This window comes from Electrophorus electricus, chromosome 9, assembly GCF_013358815.1.
Source record: "Electrophorus electricus isolate fEleEle1 chromosome 9, fEleEle1.pri, whole genome shotgun sequence".
Lineage (NCBI taxonomy): Eukaryota > Metazoa > Chordata > Actinopteri > Gymnotiformes > Gymnotidae > Electrophorus > Electrophorus electricus.
In genome coordinates this window covers 9,083,402-9,105,819 of record NC_049543.1, presented here as the reverse complement: position 1 = coordinate 9,105,819, position 22,418 = coordinate 9,083,402, and the positions used below count along the sequence as shown (strand labels likewise).

Genomic DNA, 22,418 nt, shown 5'->3' with positions numbered 1-22,418 from the left:
TCACAACCGACCTGGGTTTGGTCACTTTCCATTAACCACTACACAGGACTGCTCCCGAGTGCCTTCACCGGCATATGCTGAACGATATTAGCATCCATTAAGGAAGATGTGGAGGCACTTTACAGATCGCTTAATATAACAACTTTAGGTTGAAGAAATGCATTTTCCAGTAACCTACCATTAACCATTTGTGTCTGGGTGCTGTAGTCCACCCTGAGGAGGGTACCGTGCACTGGAGCCTCCACCAGCTCAAACTCCAGCTCATCTGGAGCGGTGTCTGCGTCCGTCACTGCCAACTGCTGACCACCTACAGCACATGGAGATCCACAGAGCTTGGCATGATACCTATTTTACATCTTACGACAGGACTTAGGTAACCTGACGTCTAGATTATGTGATCAGTATAGGACACAACGAAAGAGGAGGGCCTCTGCTACTTAGGCTAATGATGCTAACTTCACTCATTTCAGATCTGAAGGTTCTTTCTTTTTTTTTTTGGAAATGTACAAAGTTACAAAATTGTCTTTTGAATACCTTTGCCCCACATTGAAGACTTATGAATTGGAATTTGTACCTTCCCTGCAAATTCACCTCGACATGCGTGGCTCTGCAGAGTGAATGATCGCCGTGAAGCAGCAAGCACCGTGACGTTAAGGAAGAGGTGGTTTCTTACCGATTGGCGTTCGGCCTCCCAGGCTGACCTCCAGCACTGGGTCCAAGATCTGAAAGACTGGAGGTTGCTGATGGTTGGCTAACAGCAGGATGGCAAAGTCCATCTCCGGGGTGGTGTGCTCTCCGTCAGACACTGCAACATAAAAGCAGACTAGGTCATCACCCGTACCTGCGGCGCAAGTACCTCTGACTGATATGTTTACGCGATGACACGAAACAGCGACAGCTGTACTGAATTTATGGAATACCTCAAACATACATTACACATGAATTAAAACAATGTAACAATGCCATGTTAGAGTTTGCTAAATTTAAGGTGCCATGAAAACACTCAACAGAGAATATACAGTATGGATTCATTACTTTCTAACTATGTCTAAGGTAACAGTTCAGCGTGATATACAGCTGCTGCCACTGGCAATTAACGGCAGCAGGCAGAAGCGAGGCAATGTGGCTGGAGCTAACAGAACACGGCAGCAGGGAGAAGACACGCTGACAGGCGCGTGAGACTTGGGGAGAAACAAGTGAGACTGGTTGGCTTTGAAGCGTGGGCTTTTTCCAGGCAGGGCTCATCTGTGGCCACATGCAATCTAAAAGCACTTCACTCTCTCCATATATCATGTATAGGAGAGAGAGCATAGGCAAAGTGTCAGGGGGAGAGAGGAAGAGAGAATGAGAGAGAGAGAGAGACTGAGGGAGAGAGAGAAACCATAAGTCAGGGGTCTGTGAGTCGGACTGTATAATTGAGCAATTTCTCACTTTTTTTCATACAGAGGAAAAGTTACAAAAAAAACTTCAAATATTACCTGGGCTTATAATCGCAAACCACAGGGGAGTAATGGGAGGAGAGTTTACCATTAGCCAGTGTTTAATATCTGCACAGACAGAATGATCAGAGTCTGCCAATAAAAAGCTTTATGAATTCCAAGCACACTATAACATAAAAGCTAATCCTCCCTAACGTTTTTTATATCTTTTCTCCCAGAATTTAAGGCTGTCCAAGAGCATAAGTATAAAAATGCCCATTTTCTAAGATGAAACTTAATTAGATTCCTGAAAGCCAGGAATTGCTAGTAAACACATCGACTGAAATGTCAAATACAGTGAATCGGTAGTAAGGGATTAACTGGTTTGTGACAATAAACTGCTTTGAACTGACTGAATCTAACTAACACAATGGGGGTGTGAATTCAAAATGCATGGCCCGGCTCGTTCGATTTTTTTGCATGAAAATAACATTTAACATGCTTCACTCTTGCCAAAGAAAGTACGATCAGAACGGCTCTTCTGCTGGACTTCATGAACACAGCACTGCACCTCGAGAATCGCAGGAGCAATACCTGTTTGATCGTGTTTCTACTCTGTATCTGTTTGCATCGACCCCACTGACGTGGATATGTGCGGTTCTGATTCTCAGCTACCGTGAGAGGGTGAGGGAAACAGTGTTGGGGAATGGTGGAGAGGGAGTGCAGGGGGTTGTCCCAAGGAGAGAGCCCCCATAAATAATGGACATAGATGGAGAAAGGTGAAACAGAATTAGGCTACTGAAGGAACTGAATACGACGCAGAAAAGAGAGAAAGAGAGAGGGAGCTGGAACAAGGGAGAGAAATAGGAAGATTGAAACAGAGAGAAAGAAAGAGCAAGAGAGTGCGAGAGAGAGCGCGAGAGAAGCACAGGCGCATCGTAAAGGTCGCCAAAGTAATATACCTGTGAAATGGAAGTTCACTGACTCTGGCAGGCCTAGAGAAATGAAACACTGTTAGTGCGTGAGGGTGGAGGTGGGGTGGCACACAGCAACCAAAGCTCAGCGAGCCGCAAATAACAGTCAATAACTCAGTCGCTCCAGACTGCGGCTGGCACGGTGGTTTATGTCGGCAAGGTACAGACTGAAACTGCTTCACCGAACTATACTTTAAACGCTATTTCTCACTCAGCTAGGTCATACAGTTACAATGCCCTTGGATGTCACCAATCTCAGTCCTTATATGGGCTTAAATACTAATGCACCATATCCTTACATTTGTGCCACCGGAGCTAAAAATAAGCCTGATACGGTTTGTCTAATACAGGTGTGTCTAACACAGGCATGCTGGAAATTAGTCCTGGAGGGATTTCGGCACTGAATTCATGGGGTTTCCCCTGATGTAACACACCTGACTGGAGTCATCAGCTAACCAAGCATACAGTGGTGTGTTAAGAGTCGGGTGAGCAGTAACCTCGACGACACTCTCCTACATCGCTCACGCCACACTCAAACCTATATTCCTTCAGAACTCAGTTCCTGCCTGCATCCGGCCCTCAATGCAGCCAATCAGGGCTTCCGAGGAGGCCCTGGTTAGCAGGACGGGGTGGCTGGGACGAGGTCTGGAGCAGAGCCGTGCAGGAGGGGAGAAGCGTGGCCGGCCCGGGCTGGGGCATGCGCCGCACGCACCGGTGAACGAGTACTGGTAAAGCTCCTGCAGGTGGGACGGAGCCGGCGGCGGCCGGTACGAGATCCTGCCGGCATCCACATCAGCTTGGGTGAAGACGCGGACGTGCGAGTAGGGTCTGTCTCCATGCTCCAGCGTGCCTGAGACAGAGAAAGAGGGAGAAAGAGAAAGAAGGAGAGACAGAGAGACAGACAGCGAGACAGAGAAAGAAATGAACCACGGACATCAGACATAACAGAAACGTGCAATGTGCAGTTATGCACCTTCTTCAGCTGTATCAGAAAAGGTCTCACATTTTTCACACCTCACCATTTTTCTTTATCTTTTGCATGTGTACATGTTTTGACCCCATTTTCCTTAGCTCAGAAATTTGCTCATGATATCCTAATCTTCGTGACACGGCAGTCTAGCAAGCCGACATAATAAAGAGCCGCTGTCTGGTTGCGTGTTCAGTTAAGGGAGGTTTGGATTACCCAGTCCTGGGGCGAGGGGCTTGGTGATGTTGTAGATCAGCTTGCTGCTTGGTGTCTCCGAGTCAGTAAAAGAAAGAGCTGAGGGAGTGATCAGAGTGACACGATCCTCCAGTGCCTGCACACATACACACACACACACACACACAGAGACAAAGAACAGCTGTGAAGTACAGAAAGCCACCCATTTGAAACACAATGGTGCCTGGAGATTATATAGAGATCAAGTTAGCGTTATTACACATAATAACAAAGGGCAGGAAAATGCACACAAAAGGCCTTAGATTGCAGCATCTAACATTACTTAAGGAGTCATGCAAATACATCTTTTATATTAATTATATATATATGATTATATGAGATTGTTATAGATTATTATTATTATTATTATTATTATTATTATTATTACTACTACTACAACAACACTATCATATAATAAAACCAAACCAAAAATGATTCATACTGAGAAGAAAAAGTTTCCACTAAAGAAATCTGTTTAGACTGTCTGCTATTTCCCGTACAGTGATCTGTAGGTCAGCGCCGGGGGTGAGCTGGGGTAGGCCTGGAGTCTGGGGCATCACTCCAATTGTGAAGGTCTGAGTGTCGCTCTGTGCATCTGGGAAGGCCTCGCTAGACACCTGTAAAGGCATCCACACACGCGTGCGCACACACACACCAGCAAATGTTGAACTAACACTAAAACCAACACGTTTTTCACGCATCCGTCTCACATCGGTTTATCCAATACGTGATTGGATAGATAAACAAGTATGCACACAATCGCCTATGAGTGTCTAGCTCACACACACGGTTGTGTACGATAGAGATCACCAAAAATGTTGCTCACTAAAGGATATGCTGGATAAGGATGGCTGCAGGTGCTTAAAATGCAAGCAGAGTGATTTTATGAGATGGAAAATGTTACTGTGCCAAGGATGATTAGGTTTGGGCTGACGCAAGTAGGTCTCGGGTACTTCTTTTTTTATATCAGAAAGCAGCTTCAGGTTTTATGGTGCTGGGTAGACTAGACTGAGGTAAATAATTCTGAGAGTGGGGGATAAGAGAAAAGAGAAAATGGTTAGGCTAGCTGGACCAGAGAGGACACCAGCGGTAAACTGAAAAGACAAAAGAACGCCTGGAACGAGACAAGTTGTTTTTCTTTCAGAAAGCTTCTAATGTCCCCTGCTAATACATGAAAAGAAAATTAAATGAGATAATGCTGAAAAGATATCAGCTAAAGTAACCTTGTCTGGTTGTTTCGCTGTTATTAAAATCTAGGAGACCACAATCTTTGGTGATGCCACAACACTGCAGAAGTGGTGACCTTGTGTTTAGAGCACATTTGAGATAGTCAGATAGACGTTGTACGTGTGTGTGCGTGTGTTACCTGAAACTGGAAGCGGTCTCTCTCAGTGCCTCTCCCATAGTGCCTGTACCACACTGTGCCCTCGTTGACATCCTGCTGGGTGAAAGTGGAGGTTGGCGTCGAGTCTCTGCCCAGCGGAGAGGCCTGCCAGTCTTCCACTGGGCCATCAGCTGGCATGGGCACTAGCACTAGTTCACCTAAAAACACCCACAGTCGTCATCCTCATAACAACATAACACTGCTTGAATCCAAATGACAGAAAATGACACCATGTATTAAATCTATGTACATCCACACGGTCACCAGCTGTTATATCAAAGTGAACACAATGTGGTACCGTGTTGGGGCTGTCCACTGTCAGAGTGAACGGTGTAGAAAATCTCAGAGTCGCTGCTTCCTCTGTATTCAGCATTCAGATGTTTCTTAGAGAGCTGCACTATCCCTCCCTCTCTCACCCAGGCCTTAGGAACCGACAGCATGTGAGGAGAGAGTCCGTTCTACAGAAACACGGCACAGGAGTCAACAGCAGTGAAAGGGCATGAATAACTGCACTGGTAACACGATAAATGTCCAATGGCAACATTGGTCCAATTGCAATAGCAATGAAATCTATCAAATAAAATGAATAGAAAAAATAAATAAAAACCTCAATGTACCGGGAGAATATTTGGATCTCTTTTGGGAATGAATATGCCGTAATATGTGAGAAAAATAACTAATATGCAATAACTAAACTGGAAAAAATATTCCCAAATATTCCCAAGATCACATTCTTGCAACAGATCCATCTTCCACCATCCAAGATAACAGATGAGCATAACCTGATAACAGGCTGCTGCTTCTCACCTATTCACACTACACCACTTTAACATTCCTCAGATTCTATCCTGGGTCCGCAGGGGAGTCTCCAAGATCGTGTGCAGTGAGTGTTATCACCTGCTTCGGAGAAAATCACCAAGCTAAGAAGGACAATTGGATGAAAGATCGGGGACTTGCTGAGGGATTGCTTTGGTAGCACTGCACCAGAGCGCTATGCCAGATCTGCAGCCTTCACAGTGTGCAAGCTGGAAATTTGTGCACCGCTTCAAGGCGGATTTTCTCAGAACTGGGCTGTGAGACGGCACGCTGGCAGAACGGTTCACACTGCAGTTTTGGGTGGAACATGAACCGCGTGATCGCTATCAAAAGTCTAGCAAAAAACACAAAATTGTGCTTGGTGGCTCAGTGTTTTAGGCGAAACGGCGACGAGCTGCTGATGCGTGACAAATTAATATAAACATAATTAGGACACATAAAACTAGGCACGTCCCAGTCAACTGCTGATGGAAAACTCATTTGCTTTATTTAATAGCAAAAACAACATGACAAAAAAGATCGTCTGAATCTAAAGGCTTAAGCTCGCATTCTCTCTCTCTCTAGACATCAAAGTGTTCAAGGGGCCCTCAAGAGCTCGGGGCCACAATCAGGGATTAATCGCCACTGCCAGACACTTCAGGGAGCCCAAAAGCTGGAGGAATTCTTACCAAAAAGCTCAATGAAAGTCAGGTTTTCCATCTATCCCCCTTTTTCCATCCACTCATGAACTCTCACAATGAGATTCCAAGAGCCAAAGATTTGCTCCCTGAACCGGAGTCGTGCTAATCCATTGCTGGTGGATGGCTTGCCGCCTCTCTGTGCCTGTCCGTTGAGCCCAGAGCTTGACCATGCCATTCGATTGCCCAAATACGCAAATACCACAGAACGCTGTGAGGGATACGGTAGCTCAACCAAAACCACTTACATGCTGGTCTTGGTAGTTAACATGGCAACCGGTAACACTAAGACACATTAGCCAAATTTGGTTTAACTATCCTTATAAGCATCCTTCTATGCAAAGACCTTAGGAATGTAGCATGCCCTGCTGACTAAACTAACCCATAGCACTTCCGTGCCACTCTTCTGAAAAGAATTTGATATTTTCAGACCATGTATTGCTGCAATAGGTGCATCCTCAGAGGACAAGAGCAAGGGAATGTTGAGCCTGGTCGGATGATAAATGTGTTGGGAGGCGTATGGACGGGTGTGGAAAAGGTGGACTGGAGCCCGAAGGGAGGAAAAGAAAGGCAAGGCATGGGGGTGGTTGGGCCAGGACCAAAGCATAGTGCTCCTATCGGTCTAGACATCAGCGGGGCTGAGGAAGACGCGTCTGGTCTTGTTTCGGAAGTGTGACGGTACCTGACTGAGTGAGTGGCGATGAGAGCCTCTGTGTGTATGCGTTTATGTTGGAGATCTGCCAAACATATGCTGCTCGAGATGTACTTAGATGAAAAGTGTGTAGCGCCATCCACTATGTACTCTTGGCCAGTAAGGAAACAGCACCAAGCAGTGCATAAATGCAGGGATGTTTTGAAGCTATACTGAGGATTATTGACCACATAGCTATACTTTTGTTTACTTCAGGAAAAAACGATGGCGGTGACATTTTACGGCAATCTCAGTGGTCACTTGTGATTTTTACAGAACTCCTGAAAATAACTTTCCAACTTCAGCTCATCACCAGAAAAAAAGGATCTAAACAACAAAACATATTATTGGTCAGGCAACATGGACAGTTCCAACAGTACAACAGAGATGGTTAACTACCTTCTGAGCAATGTTGACGTGGAGCAGAATGTTCTGGTAGCTGTGTCCGTCATTGATCTGCAGAAGCAGCCTGTCCTGGCTTCCGCTGGTGCCATCGTGAACATACTGCAGCTGTTCACGAGACAGTTCTTCCAGCATAAACTGGGCCACCTGCGCCTCTCCATGGACTCGAGTCAGGCGGCCATGCCTAGGCGGGTCCAGGACCATTAAAAGGACGTCTTGAGGGTTGTCGGGGTCCATAATGTGAAGAACGGACTTGGTCAGCACCGCTGTCTCGCCCGATTCAATGTAAATGGGTTGATTGGTGACCACCAAGGGTGGCTGTGGAGGAAAGAACCATAGCTGAACATTAAATTTCACTTCACAACACTTCACAACGCTCTTTCCAAATCACCTCAACGGAAGAAGACCTGGTAATGGCGCAGCAGGCATACTGTAATAGATTCTGAGGATTTAAGAGGCTAAATGTATGTATTACCCTCTACTCAACGCCACGGACTTGTGTGTAAAAATGAGCTGTTGCTTCATTCGAGTTTCCATTAGCAAGGGTTATAGGGCAAAGAGAGAATGAGGGATCACGGGGTTCTCGCTGAGCAGACGGACGATAATCTCCTTTCCTGACTGGCTTGTGCAGAGCTGCAGAGGACCACCCAGAAAGATTTCACATCTCCCCGCCATAGATGAAAAGCAGATAAGACGCTAATTAAAGCAGCTGCGGGACATTTCGCTGAACGTGATAGACATGATGCAAAGTAAGTAAAGCAAAGTATGGGGTAGTTAGTATGAAGAAGGGTGGAGGATGAAAATGTGTAGCAGAGAAAAACAGTTTAAAACCATAATCAGTAGTCAATTAATTTTGCCTTACGGATAATGTTAATACCGCATGCTGTTGAATATATCAGAAAACGGTCTGTGCAACCGAGTGCAAGTGGCGATTTAGATTTCTAGTATCAAACTTGTTTCCAGTTATCATCCATGAATCTGTGATCTGACATGACCTACAAGGAATAACAAGGGTATGTGGTGTATTTGTGAGGAAATAACATAATATTAACTACTTGTATTCATTAGGATTTATTCAAGTGTTATGTGATGATGTGTATATGACAACACAAATGATTTTATATACCTTCAACAGTGTATATGTATATACACTGAGACATATAAACACAGACCATACCTAGTCCTGTGTGTATATACACAAGACATATAAAAACAGACCATACCTAGTCCTGTGTGTATATACACAAGACATATAAAAACAGACCATACCTAGTCCTGTGTGTATATACACAAGACATATAAAAACAGACCATACCTAGTCCTGTATGTATATACGCAGAGACATATAAACACAGAATATACCTAGTCCTGCTCTAGAAGTAATTTTATTGGAGAATCCCTTTATGATTTAACCTAAAATTACATAGTCTACATCTGGAAAACCTCTATAGTTTACACAGATGTTATGGAAACTATAATTTTGTTCATGAATCACGGTTTCATTTCAGTTCTAAGTTCTTAACAAAAAGCCGACATTTAATCCTCTCATTCTTTTTTTTTTTTTTGTATTAATACATATTTGGTTTCCCATACTTCAAAAAAAAGGAAGTGTTCTTAAATGTGTAGTGGATATAGCTGGAAAAGAAACGTTATAGTTCAGCGGAGAATCTTGCGAGGTTTGGGACGGTGGGACATTATGATGGATTACTTTTCATTCTTAATAATGGTGCAATAATGGTGAGATCCTGAGCTTATTGGTGTCACTTCTCAAACATGTCATTTTATGCTTGCAGTAAAGGAATGCTAATACTACATCCTTATCTCTCTTTCTCTGTTTTTTCTATTTCTCTCTCATTTTCTCCCCCTCTCTCTCCCTTCAGTTTCAATTCAGTTCAATCTGAGGTACACAAATGACATGACAAATAACTGCATCTGCACTGCCAGAGCTTGGGTTCTCTCCCTGTTCTACCTGTTATGAAATCAGGCAAAGGTTTTTTACCCAGTAAATTTACGCTATAAAAGAGAGAAAACAAATAAGAGACGTGCAATTACAACGTGTGCACGAATGTCCAGAACCAGTGGAGCTGGTTGCAGTCTCCTCAGTTCAGGAGAAGCTGTAATGTATTTTGAGGGCTAGATGCTGTGAAGCTGCAGTGGTCTCCAGTGCAGAGAGATTGAGTTTCTTTGTGTGTGAGTGGCTGCATGTGGTTAGACAGACACTGATTTGTGGGAGACTGTTAAGCACTATCTTTAGGAGATGTAACAGGAAGCCAGATAGGAGAGTGCTGTAAGGCGTCTCGTTTCCCCCAGTGTTAGTTACTGTAGTCCCCCTTATGAGTGAAGCTTAAGGGGCAGCTGATCAATGCGGAATCCAGATTTGAGAAGGTTCAAGTTCCCCCACGGCTCACACACACACACACCCACACACAGACACAAACCCTTTATGGAAAAGAGACAGAAATGGAGACTGGGGAGCGGGCAAAGAGAAATAGCAATAGCATTGAAATACTATTGACCGCTGCAATGTTCATTTTATTTCTCAGCCTATAGCGTGTGTGTGTGTGTGGGGGGGGGGGGGGGGGGGGGGGGGGGGTACCTGTTGAGAGACAGCTTGTATATGAACCGTCTGTGGCTGGGAGAATAGTTGTGCATCTGCTGCCCTCAGAGTGAACTGACCAGCCCTGGAAAAAGGACAAATTTCACATACAGTGTCTAATGAGCAAGGGGAAAATATGATGCAGGAGAGACAGAGAGAGAGAGAGAGAGAGAGAGAGAGAGAGAGAGAGAGAGAGAGAGAGCGAGAGAGAGAGGGAGAGAGGGAGAACTTGAAAGCTACTCACTAGTCTGCTGGATTTAGTGAGGGCACCACAATTGCTGTGGCTTGGATAATGTGTGTACATGTGAGTTCATGTGTATGTGTGAGTTCGTGTGTGTGTATCCATCCTGTCAAATGCTCCACTGCAGTAATTAAAGCTAATGACTGCTCTCTCTTTCTCTCTCTCTCTCACACACACACACTCACACACACACACACACACACACAGATATACACAGTCTATCACTAACTTTGGATAATTACATATCTTCAAACACTCATTCTGAAACAATGCATTCAGTATCTTTGGACATGAAGTATCAACGCATTATATATACACTATTTGCAATATACACACATTTTTCTCAGATTCCAGAGTTATAGTCCAGTGTAGTTTAACTCACAACACACACAAACCAATTTCATGGGCTCTAATGAAATTACAGATAGACTTCAAAGACTCAAGCTCCGTCAGGTTAAACACACAGTGCCAGTCTACTGGACATGGATTAGTCTTAAAATTGGATTATAACGACATGTCATCGGTGAGCTACGGCTGAAGGTCCTTCTAGTCTGGGTTTAGGACTAATTTTGGTCTGGTTACCCCCCGACCCCCCACCCCAGACGCTCTCAGCCAACTCACTTGGCCTGGTGGGCAGAGTGAGTGAAGCGTACAGCTCTGTGCCTCAGCTGGGTGAGTGTGAAGGTGTCGTCGGGGCCCAGTGCGCGTTCCCTGCCATGCTCCGCCACCACCAGTAGGCCAACGCTCGGTGGCTGCAGCAGCTGCAGCACCGAGCCATCTGATTGGCCGTCAACGTCCTCGACTGAGAGGAGTGCGGGGTCCAGCGGGCTCACACCCCCGATGGGAACCAGGAGCGGCCCGTGAATGCGGAGAGATGGAGCGTGGGTGTTGGCTGTGGAGGGAGGGAGAAATAGGGCACTGTAACACTGTAGTCAATAACAAGCATTTGTTGAAAACCCTAAATTGTGCAGCGGGGTGCTCAGTGGTTAAGGTACGTGACTTATAATTAGAAGGTTGCTGGTTCGAGCCCCACCACTGCCAAGTTGCCCTTGTTGAGAACCTGAGCAAGACCCTTAACCCTCAGGTTGTACTCAGCATAATTGTAAGGTTTTTTTGGATAAAAGCATCTGCTAAATGCCGTAAATGTGCATAATTCTTAATGATTATGTATTGTTTCTGGCTTTTAGGGTATAAAATCAACAAAAATCACCAAAAGAATTGTTTAAAAACTTAGAATTAAAGAAAATGCTCATGTTACCTTTGCATTGTCTGGCCTTCCTGTCACCATAGTATCCACGACCACAATCAGGAGTGCACTGTCCGTTCTTCCGGAAGGTGTTTTCCATGCATACATGACACTCTCTCGCACTCCCACACTCCACACAACCAGATGGGCATGCTGGGAAATAGAGTTGAGTCAGAGAAGTATGTCGCCCAGTCACATTTATGTAGTTATGTGACTATGAAATTGGTATGTATGCATATATAGAAAATATGTAATACTACATATGGCAACATTCATTTCAGTCCTTATTGAGAACAAAACCTGGTGTTTGAAATTATTGCCTAATCACAAGCACAAACCAATTCATTTGAGTACATAATAACATGATATTAAAATTACATTGCCTACAGAAATGAAAAACACAAGCCAATTACTTTACTAATTATTTTGTTTAATTTGATCTCCGCTGGGTGTTCTGCCACACGTTCAGTGTTGATTACAGCTGAGTGTGGCTAAAAATCTCATTAAAACACGAAGGACCCACCAACGCACTGCTGTGTGGCAGAGTCGAGGAAGTGGCTTCTCCCACAGCCCAGCACGCACTGGCCATTCTGGAGAGCATAGGGCACTTGACACTGCAGGCATCGCCCAGGCCCCTGACACTGCTCACAGTGATCATCACAGTCTGGATGGGGGAGGAACGAGAGAGAGAGAAAGAACGATGGAGGGAGAGTGAGAACCAGAGAGAGGGGGCGAAAGAGAGCAAAGAGAGGGGGAATGAGAAAGAGGGACAGAGTGAGAAAGAGAAAGGGAGAGAGGGATATATATGTAGAGAGAGAGGATTAAGAGAGGTCTCTTAATTACAGGTGCAAAAAAGCAGACTTTTGCATTTTCATGAATTATAGATATTCTCTTCATAAGAACATTTAGACTTAACACATTATTCAGCATATGTCACTTAGTATTAGTATGCTGAGAGAGAGCCTGTCTACACAGTGGCTTCCTACACAAGGTTGTAATGATAGAACAGGGTTTGTAAATTCATTACTGATGTAAACTTTTTGGTCAAGGTCACACGGCTTTCCTAAGGCGAGGCCTATTTTAAGGGCGTATTTGTAAAGCCCTTTTCCACCACAGTGGCAAGCACAAAAGATCTGAATAATAAAGCCTATTACATGGCAAGATCCATCACCTTGGGAAAGTTTTTGCAAAAAAAAGGAAAAGAATACAAAACACAATTTCTTTAAATACAATATATATATATATACACACACACACACACACACACAATATATACAATACAGGTCTCGAGACGTATCTCAGCATGCTTGACTGACATTGTGTCATGGATGACAGCCCACCAACTTGAAGCTTAACCCCTTTAAAACCAAGCTTCTGTACATCCCAGGTACTCCCAACCCTTACCTTGACCTCACAGTTTCCTTTGAGAACTCCCTGGTATCACCATCAGAAGCTGCCCATAGGCTGGGCAGAACTTTGGACAACCAGTTGTCCTCCTCAACTCATGTTTTAAATTTAACCCAGTCTTGCAGATTTCTCCTTTTTAACATACAAACGATTTGGCTCTTTCTCTCGCAGGAAGCTACCCAGGTGCTTGTCCAGTCTTTTGTGATCTCAAAGCTAGACTACTGCAACTGGTCTTCCTCTAAGAGCCATCAAACCTCTACAACTTGTCCAGAATGCAGCAGCATGACTGGTCTTCAATCTTCTGAAGTTCACACACATTACTCTGCTGCTGTGCTCCCTTCATTGGCTTCTAGTAGCTGCAGCCCCTTCATGCATGAGGTCAATGGTCAAAGCCCAATCCGTATCTCGAGTACTTCGAACTTCAAGTATGGCTCAGCTTGAAATACCGTGCTTCAGGTCTCATGGAAGACAAGCATTGAGACTATTTTCTGTCCTGGCTCCAAGATGGTGGAATGAACGCCCACTTGCTGTCCAGACAGCAGAGTCCCTTGCAGTCTTTAAATGCAGACTGAAGACCGATCTATTTGCAGAATAATTAAAGGACAACTGACTCTGCTCCCATATTGACTGACTAAATTAGTACTTATTGTAGGGTATTGTTTATTACACTGTTGTCTGACAAACTCTAGCACTTATTGTTTATTGCAATTATCATTGTCTAAGATAGAGCTTATGTATTTTGTACTTCTAGGCATCAGCATTGATCCCTGTATTTCTACACTATTCTAGTTCATTGGAATGTTGGACTCTAACCTACCGTACTGTACTAGGATGTATTCTATGAGCAAATGACAAAGTCTGCTAAATGCCGTAAATGTAAATAATAATACAATTAAACCCATCTGGTTTAAAAACAAAATGAAATATTATAATGAAAAGAAGGAAACACTGATTACATAAAGGGCCAGTGAGCCTGTTCAGCTTTAGTATGCCCTCTAACAGTGACTTCCTGGTTCCCATCAGTCCCTCAGTCTCCCCAAGGGCACGAGAGTCTAACGAGGATGCCACCGAAGCGCGTTCGGAATGGGAAAACAGGATCGTGTTAATGGAGAAGGGCTATCGTTCTAGACGGGCACTGACTCAGGCATCTGTCGCCGTCCTGGTAGGATCCTAGCGAGCAAGCCGGGACGCAGACTCCGTTGTGCAGGACATGGCCTTCCATGCACTGCAGGCAGTCACTCCGCAGGGGACCTTGGCAAGAATTGCAGCTCCAGTCACATTCTAAGCGCGAGGGAAAGACACACAGATACAGAGAGAGAGAAACCAATGAGCTACTTAGAGATGAAGGCAATAAGACAGGAAGCACAAAGAGCCACAAGCAATATTATTTTTATTATTATTATATAAGTCTTATTAACTCCATACTCCCAGAAGCAACATTTAATGGTCCACAAGAGAAGCAAACCACAAGCTATAGAAAAGCTACAGCTCTCAAACCCCCCCCCCCATGATCCCCAACGGATGAACTCTGCCCCCTCCCCTCTTCACATACACTCATTTCCCCTCATTTGCCATGATGTCCGTGTTCTATCAATCTGTTAAAGGGGCCGGCGTTTGTTTTCCAGAAGGATATCTTCATTAGTCATTGTTAGAGTAAAGCTCCTCGTTAATGGATTGCTTTGTTTTTGTCTGCTCTAAATAGTTTCCATTTGTTCAGGAGCCGATTTGCATCTTGATGCTTTATTTATTTATTTAAATGATTTGTTAGTTAGTTAGTTTGTTTATATTTCCTGACACTGCAGGTCCTCATTATTGATGGAGATATTCAGGTCAGCTTCGCTTCCTGAAAAAATAAAATCTAAAATTCTGATGTCCATCCATCTACCTTAACTCTATCCCTTTCCAAACATCTAATCCCTCTTCCTGCTATCCAGAGAGGAGCATTTTTAACTTCTAGGTCAGACATACAAAACAAAACAGGCAACACCACAAACAACACCAACGACTGGCATTCACGAATATTACTGCAGTGCAGTCACCACTGTTCCAAGCTAATTTTCTCTCTCCTGTAGGGGTAAACATTAGTCCTAAAAACAAGCACAGCACACACTACCAGGCACAATGTGCTCTCTCTCTCTCTCTCTCTCTCTCTCTCTCTCTCTCTCTCTCTCTCTCTCTCACAGTCTGTATGCTCTCATACCTTTTTCCTTTTACTCTTCCTCTGCCATCCCTCACTCCATCTCTAAGGACTCAAAAACCATCTTTTTTCCCATGTAATCTCCTCTTCCCTCTTATATTCTTTAATAACCTGGACTCTCTGGGTACCAGAGCCCCACATGTTTAAGTCAAACAGAGCTAAATCTCATTAAAGCATTAAAGCGTTCTCTGTCTTAAAAGGAAAATGTGTGCAAATACCACAAACAATAGTTTCCTCTTAAAAAGTCTAAGATATCCAGTAATGAAAGATCTGACTTTTCTTTGCTCATTATAGACACAACATGCATTCCTCGAATAAACAGCACCATAATTTAGTAGCTTTCAAGGCCATAATGGACTGCTGTGAAAAGGAGGTTTCACCAATTGCTGGTTGTTGGCTGACAGTGGAAAAGAGGCAAAACTAGTGAATATGTTCAATAAGTTTCACAGGACGATGTGCTCCCTTAGTACACACACACACACGCGCACACGCGCACACACACACACGTGCACACACACGCGCGCGCACACACACACACACACGCACACACACGCACACGCGCACACACACACGTGCACACACACACGTGCACACGCGCGCGCACACACACACACACACGTGCACACACACATGTGCACACACACGCGCGCGCACACACACACACACACACACATGCACACGCGCACACACACACGTGCACACACGCGCGCGCACACACACACACACACATGCACACATGCACACACACACGTGCACACACACGCGCGCGCACACACACACACACACACGCACACATGCACACGTGCACACACACACGTGCACACACACACGCGCGCGCACACACACACGCGCGCGCACACACACATCAAACCAGCCATTAGCTGACTGCACTTTCTACATTTTGAACTGCAACAGAACCTCCATTCTGCTTCCTCATTTCAGCAGCACGTGGTATCACATGCAGATACGGCTCGAGGGCTGGCTGCTGGTCTCACCTCTGCAGGTGCGCGTAGTGGTGTTTAAGTAGTACTGCTGAGCACAGCTCTCATACTGACACTCTCCGAACAGCAACACCTTGGCTGGGTCCCTGCAGGATGTACATATTTCTGCCATCTCGCAGCTCAGACACTGGTGGTCACATTCTGGGAAAGGTGTGGGCACACACACACACACACACACACACACACACAACAGGAAAGCAAAATGTGGTAAAATACTTTGCAACAGTGTAAATATTTGCAGTGTGCCGTAGTACTCACTTTGACACATGCGGTTTTCATCAGCGTAGTATCCGATGGCGCATCGAGGGCCACACACGCCGGATGGGGCCAGCACAGCAGGGGCCACGCAGGATGTACAAGACAGAGGCCCCTCCCCATTGCAGGCTGCACAGGAAGTGTGGCATTCTGGGAAATGTAGGCAATGAAATGCATGAACTGGGGATGAATTAGTCAGGGCTTTCTTAACCACAAATGTCAATGTTGCCATAGTTTTTTTCTCCACAGGCATTAACGCCACCATATTCTTTGCATGCACCCTCAAGCCACTTTATTATAAACACCTGCCTTGCACCTACACCCACTGACCACTATATGGTTACTTTATAAGTGCATTTTACTGTAGCCTGCAGATCTACTCCATGCCAAATCTGTCAGTCACATCACTACACGACATCTACACTGCACATCACCTGTCGACCGAAAATCATGTGGGTGGCTGGACATTCTTAGCACAGCAGGAAGGCATGTTTCAGGAGGGCAGAGTTTGCAGGCACGCACTCATGTACAGCTGACACTTTTATCCAAAGCAACTTACAATTACAACTGAGTACAACTTGAGCAATTGAGGGTTAAGGGCCTTGCTCAGGGGCCCAACAGTGGCAACTTGGCTGTGGTGGGTCTTGAACCAGCAACCTCCTGATTACAACCACCTTAACCACTAAGCTACCACCGCCCGTAACATGCCCACAACACTTTCAAATTTGATGCTAGTGCAACCTGCCGGTTTACCGAGGCCAAGCGCACAACCACCCTTGGCGATGCCAGTAGTGCAGACCAAAAGGAGCGAACTTCAAAAAGTACATGTGCGCACGAGCCATCCACAGGCACGGACACAGATAAAGGAGCATGTGATCGTTCAGAAGGCACTGCTGTAAATGCCAGGTATTAAAGCTGGCCACTGCATCATGACAAATAATAAAGACAGTTCTAGCACATGGTAGGTCTCAGTCTAACGCACAGGGGCCCAGACGTCATTGCAGTCAGGAGATCTGATCAGAGCCTCTGTCTAACAGAGCTACGCAGCTACGCACAACGTTACGAGACCCCGGGGTGGGCATGTAGAGTGAGACATTCCAGAGTGAACAAAGCCCGGTGCCTAGGATACGTGTGTCGACGGCCGTAAGTCTGGACAAAGCCGCTCTAGGCTGATGTTAAGAGCTTTGATGGGGGTCTTTGCCCAAGTGGAGGAGAGAGAGCAGATGCTCACTGATAACAAGTGGTGCTTGTTACCAGGGAAGGTGATTATGATGTATCGCATGCAACAGAGCAGCAGGCCTGTATTCCTCTAGGGTGAGCCGAGTAGATGGACCGTTGCAAACCAGTCTCTTAGTGGTTTAGCCAAGATCTAAAGCAACCCTGGCGGGGGATGCCCTGGCGCGCGCTCCGGTGCCAACGCAGGCGCTGGTTGGTCCTCTGGCCTCTACTCACTCCTGCAGGTGCCGCGATGCTGGTGGTGTCCCGGCGGGCAGCGCTCCACGCAGCGGTCTCCCAGCAACAGCGGCTGGCGAGGCCTCTTGCACCACAGGCACACGCTCCCAGAGCCCAGGAGCAGGTCTTCAGTGCACCGCTGGCAGCTGTCCTGGCACTCTGAGGCCGAGAGAGGGAGAGAGAGGGAGAGAGAGGGAGACGCTGGTGTTTAAGAAGTGTTTTAAGTATTTGTCAAGGGATCTGTCCTCCCCCTCTATTTGATAAGTGCAATCGCTAAAGGTGATGTAGTCACCAAGGACTTCATACATTCTGTGCCACAATATCACAATTTTTACAAAGAGATGCTGTTAAAGGACTTTGAAAAGGAGTAAAAGAGTGTAGAATGTATGGGACTAAAAACAACACTCTCATCTTTTCATCTTTCCTGGCTTTTTATCTTGGGGGGGGAAGGGGGGGGGGTGTTACCCTACACTACTGATACTATGAGATTGTCTGCATTGTGATGAATATGCAGAATATGAGAACCAGCTACTGGTCAAAACCTTCTAGCAAGGAGATGGGTATAGGAGAGAAAAAACATTTTCAATTGAAGATACAGACTGAACTGAAGCAGAGGAGGATGGGAGTGGACAGGTGCCATCTGACTGAGCTGAGCCACGGAATCTGTCTCTTAGAAACCACTTTGATTAACGTAGTCCAGACAGGTTGGGTGTAGTTTTATATGGTTCAGTCAAAGCATCTGATCAGCGTCTTCAGATGAGATCTTGGGATAAGTTTTAACAGCAAGACCGTATGAGCCCGTGTTAGGGAGATTGTGTGTGTGTGTGTGTGTGTGTGTGTGTGTGTGTGTGTGTGTGTGTTCAGGAAGTGATCATAACACACACATGCACAAATTTGAAGATTTCAGTAAGCTCTTCAAAAGGGTGGCTTGGGTGTGTGTTCGCCTTTGATGATGTGTGCATGGGACATTGTCTGTGTGCATAAGCGTGTGTGTACGTGTGCACGCCTCAGAGACAGATGTGTATGCCTGTGAGAGTGTGTGTGTGTGTGTGTGTGTGTGTGTGTGTGCGTGCGTACGTGTGTGTTGAGAGGGGAGGATCGTTTCTTGCTGGCTCATTGCCAGGTGAGGACTAGCACAGGAGAGGGCCACAGACGCGTGCAGCTTTCCCCCTCCACCCAGCACCCAGGTGTGCTTGGCCCCGGAGGCTAAAACCCATTGTGTGCTCAAAGAAAACATCCAGATGACCCCCCTTAAAAGCCCCCCTTCAGTTGCCTCAGCGGGCACAAAACTGTGGCTGTGACGCATAGTCCCGCAACCCCCCACTGCTCAAGGAAATCCTTCCTGAGAACAGGAACAGGAAACTAACATTGGTAAGCTGTGGAGGGCACTCAAATTGTAAAGACCTTTCGGCCAGCACAAGGTGGAAGGGCTCAGCAAAAACCGAATAAACCCTTCCAAATACACCTCACGTCATCTCATGTGACCTGACGTCATCTCATGTCATCCAACTGCATCTTTTTATATATTAAACAACCTTCACCATCCCATAATTCCAATCTGACAAAGTCAGATTATTTAACATTGTAATGTTGACTGTGGGGCTTGTTGGTGTTTGTTGGTGAACGTCAGACCACTATGCCGTAGAACAACACCAAAATGGCGCCTATTTTACTGAGACGTGACATAGAAACCTCTGCTGGAGACACCCACCGTCACGTCAGGAGGGTCCCAACGGGACCCTGCAAGCGAGGTTAGGCGTGACAGACAGTGAGACACAGCCCCGAGAGCTGGTGCCACACACAGCTCCTCCATCCTAGGAACGGCTCTCCTAACAGCTGGGATCCACAGGACTGCGGGTGGACGAAGAAAACGTCCAAAAAGTGCAATTCCTGCCTGTAGCAGTGAGTCATGGCGGGCCTCCAGCTATTGGGTTGCAGGTTGGGGGGGAGATGGGAATATTTGATTAAATAAGAAAACCCAACAGACACTTGGTATGGATCGAGCTGGGCTGAGGAGAGGACATTGCTTTTTCGTCCTGCTCCTTTTTGGGGGGGTAATCAAAAACAGTGCATTTGATCAATTTGTTTGCGCCGCAGCCGTGCCATTCCCCCATAACCCCCCCCCTCCTCCACCACCACCACCACCACCACCCCACTTGTAGCTCATGTCGACCTGCAGTCCTATCAGGAACAACTGGATCTATGACTGTGCAGGGTGGCACTTGTAATCATAATCATCTGAGATTTCAAGCGAGGTTTCTCAGCCCAGTGTGGAAGAACTGAGACCAAAGCCAAGTTCTCAGGTTAAGATCCTTATTCTTCCTTGTTTTTCTTGATTTTTTAAAAAAGAATGTGTTGAGCCATGTTATCGTTCCGTTATCTATCGTGACTTATCTTGGCCCTATCTGCAGTCATACCCACTAACCATTCTCAACCAACACTTCACACAAACCTGTAGATAGTGAGGCCCCCATCGAGCCAAAACAAATCCTTATGCGATAAGTAAAAAGGTGTAAACTCGGCTACATAATCTGCTTGTTAAAGGCCCCAAATGCAGAAAGGAATTACCCAGCAATGACAATTTAAAAATGACATCTCTTCAAAAGCGTTAGCTCCTTGGCTCTAATCTCTAAGACTTAACTACATTCACACCTTTCTGTCCTCTTGGTACTGACTTTTCTGTGGTTTATTTCCAGGGTTATCATTCACCCAGTCACCCAGCGTTCTCCTCTGAGGACAAAAAAACCTCTTTCCAAAGCTAACTGGGGCCAACTGGAACCCAAACGGGAGCCACGGGCTGAAGCTTGGAGTGACTCTGTAACAATGTCTGGGCAGCGTTGCGGGGATGACGTGATCTGCTCACCGTTACAACCGCCCATGGCGTTGACGTACTTGGAGTGACTCTGTAACGATGTCTGGGCAGCGTTGCGGGGATGACGTGGTCTGCTCACCGTTACAACCGCCCATGGCGTTGACGTACTTGGAGTGACTCTGTAACGATGTCTGGGCAGTGTTGCGGAGATGACGTGGTCTGCTCACCGTTACAGCTGCCCACGGCGTTGACGTACTGGCCTTCAGGGCAGCTGGTCCTGCAGTAGCCGTTGTGGAGGCTAGCATGAGGCGGGCAGGTGGTGCAATCAGCTTGAGAGGGTCCAGAACATTCCTTGCATGATGGGTGACAAGCTGGAAAAAATAAAAAATAAAATAAAATAAAAAAAAAATATATATATATACACATACATACATACATATACACACACACACACACACACACACACACACACACACACACACACACACACACACACACACATACATACATACATATATATATATATATATATATATATATATATATACATACCTTATCATGCTGAAATGAAATTCTAATTAAATTTAATCTTGAGGTTTGAAGCACAGCTTTAATTCAGTGGTGTTTATGTTACAGCGGGTGGTGTTTTTTCTTTTCTCTGTAGTCCTCTGGATTACCGGCTCAGGTTCGCATGCTCAGTGAGTGCTAATGGGCCAGATATTAAAGTCATTTACCACGAAGGCACTGGCTACCTGATCGTTTCCCCTCGATAAAGACTCCAATGAGGAATTATATTCTAATTACATAGGACTACTTTTGGTCTGTAGCTTGACACGCTTGCAGCACAGAATCAAACAGATTCGTCAATGCATTTTAAACAGCCAAGTACGGGGGAACTGGTTCGGCATGAGGAGGTGCAGCATACCTGGGGCTTGGGTCGCTGAAAAGAAGGTCTAATGTGCTTTTCCACATGGCACTTTTAAGAGGGTAGAGGCCTCCTTATTCATATTGATTTGCAGACTTGTATTTTCCTCAATAGCACTATAGAACTCATCTTGAAAAGTTCAACTTCTAAAAAGCCTTGCATGAGTCTTTTCTGAGACTCTTTGTCTTCGCGCCCGACGAAGGGAAGCTGATGTCCCGAAGCACATAAGGAACGGCAGAGGAAGAGAAGACAGAATGTGTCCTTACCTTGGCAGGTGCTCTCCTGGACATGGAAGCCACGAGGACAGTGGTCCGGACACTGCCCATGGTGAAGGACACTGAGCTGGGGACAGGAAGTGCAGCTGTGGGCATTTCCTGCCGTGCAACGTGCGCATGAGACGTGGCACTCTAAAAGGGACGGAAAACACTTCCTTTAAGCATAAAAGGTGCTGTTTCGGGTTTCAGGAGAAACATCTACGTTGTTCAGTCAGTGGAGTTTAAAGAACAACTAGCAGAGTTGAGAACCTGCCACCCCGAGAAATAAAAAACACTAACCACACACAACCATAAATCCACACACATGGACGAAAACATGACAAAAGAAAGGAAACCAGGGAAGTGATTGGTTAATATGGCACACATTCACCACCACACATATTATACACAGTGAATATATCAACCATCCGAATGTGTTAAGCAGCAAAGCTAACTGAGAAGTTGCACA

At 45.6% G+C, this 22,418-nt stretch overlaps 1 protein-coding gene across 3 annotated transcripts in view; it reads right to left on the bottom strand.

The window, feature by feature from the left end:
• fras1 (Fraser extracellular matrix complex subunit 1) overlaps window positions 1-22,418 on the bottom strand; it is a 91,855-nt gene that overhangs the window by 24,958 nt on the left and 44,479 nt on the right. For 2 of the 3 annotated variants that reach the window (XM_027029021.2, XM_035529625.1), the window contains exons 19-37: window positions 21,962-22,102; window positions 20,998-21,141; window positions 17,959-18,117; window positions 16,510-16,656; window positions 16,246-16,392; window positions 14,194-14,334; window positions 12,170-12,310; window positions 11,659-11,799; window positions 11,022-11,292; window positions 10,160-10,244; window positions 7,561-7,881; window positions 5,276-5,435; window positions 4,960-5,135; window positions 4,094-4,210; window positions 3,576-3,690; window positions 3,105-3,242; window positions 2,381-2,413; window positions 674-805; window positions 179-307 (exon numbers count right to left, since the gene is read on the bottom strand). In XM_027029021.2, the coding sequence (XP_026884822.2) occupies window positions 179-307; window positions 674-805; window positions 2,381-2,413; window positions 3,105-3,242; window positions 3,576-3,690; window positions 4,094-4,210; window positions 4,960-5,135; window positions 5,276-5,435; window positions 7,561-7,881; window positions 10,160-10,244; window positions 11,022-11,292; window positions 11,659-11,799; window positions 12,170-12,310; window positions 14,194-14,334; window positions 16,246-16,392; window positions 16,510-16,656; window positions 17,959-18,117; window positions 20,998-21,141; window positions 21,962-22,102 (2,838 nt within the window). The remainder of the gene's footprint in view (window positions 1-178; window positions 308-673; window positions 806-2,380; window positions 2,414-3,104; window positions 3,243-3,575; window positions 3,691-4,093; window positions 4,211-4,959; window positions 5,136-5,275; window positions 5,436-7,560; window positions 7,882-10,159; window positions 10,245-11,021; window positions 11,293-11,658; window positions 11,800-12,169; window positions 12,311-14,193; window positions 14,335-16,245; window positions 16,393-16,509; window positions 16,657-17,958; window positions 18,118-20,997; window positions 21,142-21,961; window positions 22,103-22,418) is intronic. The other variant, XM_035529626.1, reaches the window with a different exon arrangement.